This window comes from Monoraphidium neglectum (assembly GCF_000611645.1).
Source record: "Monoraphidium neglectum strain SAG 48.87 unplaced genomic scaffold scaffold00620, whole genome shotgun sequence".
NCBI classification, from domain to species: Eukaryota; Viridiplantae; Chlorophyta; class Chlorophyceae; order Sphaeropleales; family Selenastraceae; genus Monoraphidium; species Monoraphidium neglectum.
In genome coordinates this window covers 1-520 of record NW_014013008.1, presented here as the reverse complement: position 1 = coordinate 520, position 520 = coordinate 1, and the positions used below count along the sequence as shown (strand labels likewise).

At 75.4% G+C, this 520-nt stretch overlaps 1 protein-coding gene across 1 annotated transcript; it reads right to left on the bottom strand.

The window, feature by feature from the left end:
• Window positions 1-46: 46 nt before the first annotated feature.
• MNEG_4458 (hypothetical protein) lies at window positions 47-208 on the bottom strand (the record flags this gene model as incomplete). Its single annotated transcript, XM_014047061.1, has 1 exon — window positions 47-208. A coding segment is annotated over one exon (162 nt), but the record flags the coding sequence as incomplete, so codon positions are not given.
• Window positions 209-520: the final 312 nt, after the last annotated feature.

Below are 520 nucleotides of genomic sequence, written 5' to 3'. Positions count from 1 at the left end.
CCGCCGGCCCGCGCCTCGCTGCGCCTCGCCGCGCTTTCCGCGCGGCTCACGCCGCCTTCTTGGCCGCCGCCGCGGCGGCGGCGGCGACGGTGTTTGCGAGCTGCGGGCAGAGCTGCGGGGCGTCCACCAGGTGCCTGCCATTCTTCACCACAAAGAGCACCAGCCCCGCCGCCGCCAGCAGGGGCGCCACGACGCGCGCGCCCAACACCTGCAGAGATTGGTTGGGGCGGGCGCGCGCGTCGAGCGCCGGCTGCGCCTGACGCAGCCCGCTGCGCGGACGCGCTGTGGGGCGCGCGGCATAGCGTTTGTTCCCGTTTGCTGGCATTAGCTTGTTTTGGCTTGGTGGGGCGGCAGATGCAGCGGTGAGGGGCGCTCACCTGCAGGGGGTTCGCCGGTGCGGTGGCCTCCTCCTCGCGCGGCGCGGCCACCTGGTGCGGCAGCTGCCCGAACGCCGCCGCGCGCAGGTTGGTCAGGGCGAAGCCCAGCAGCACGAGCGCGCCCAGCAGCGGGAGCGCGGGCG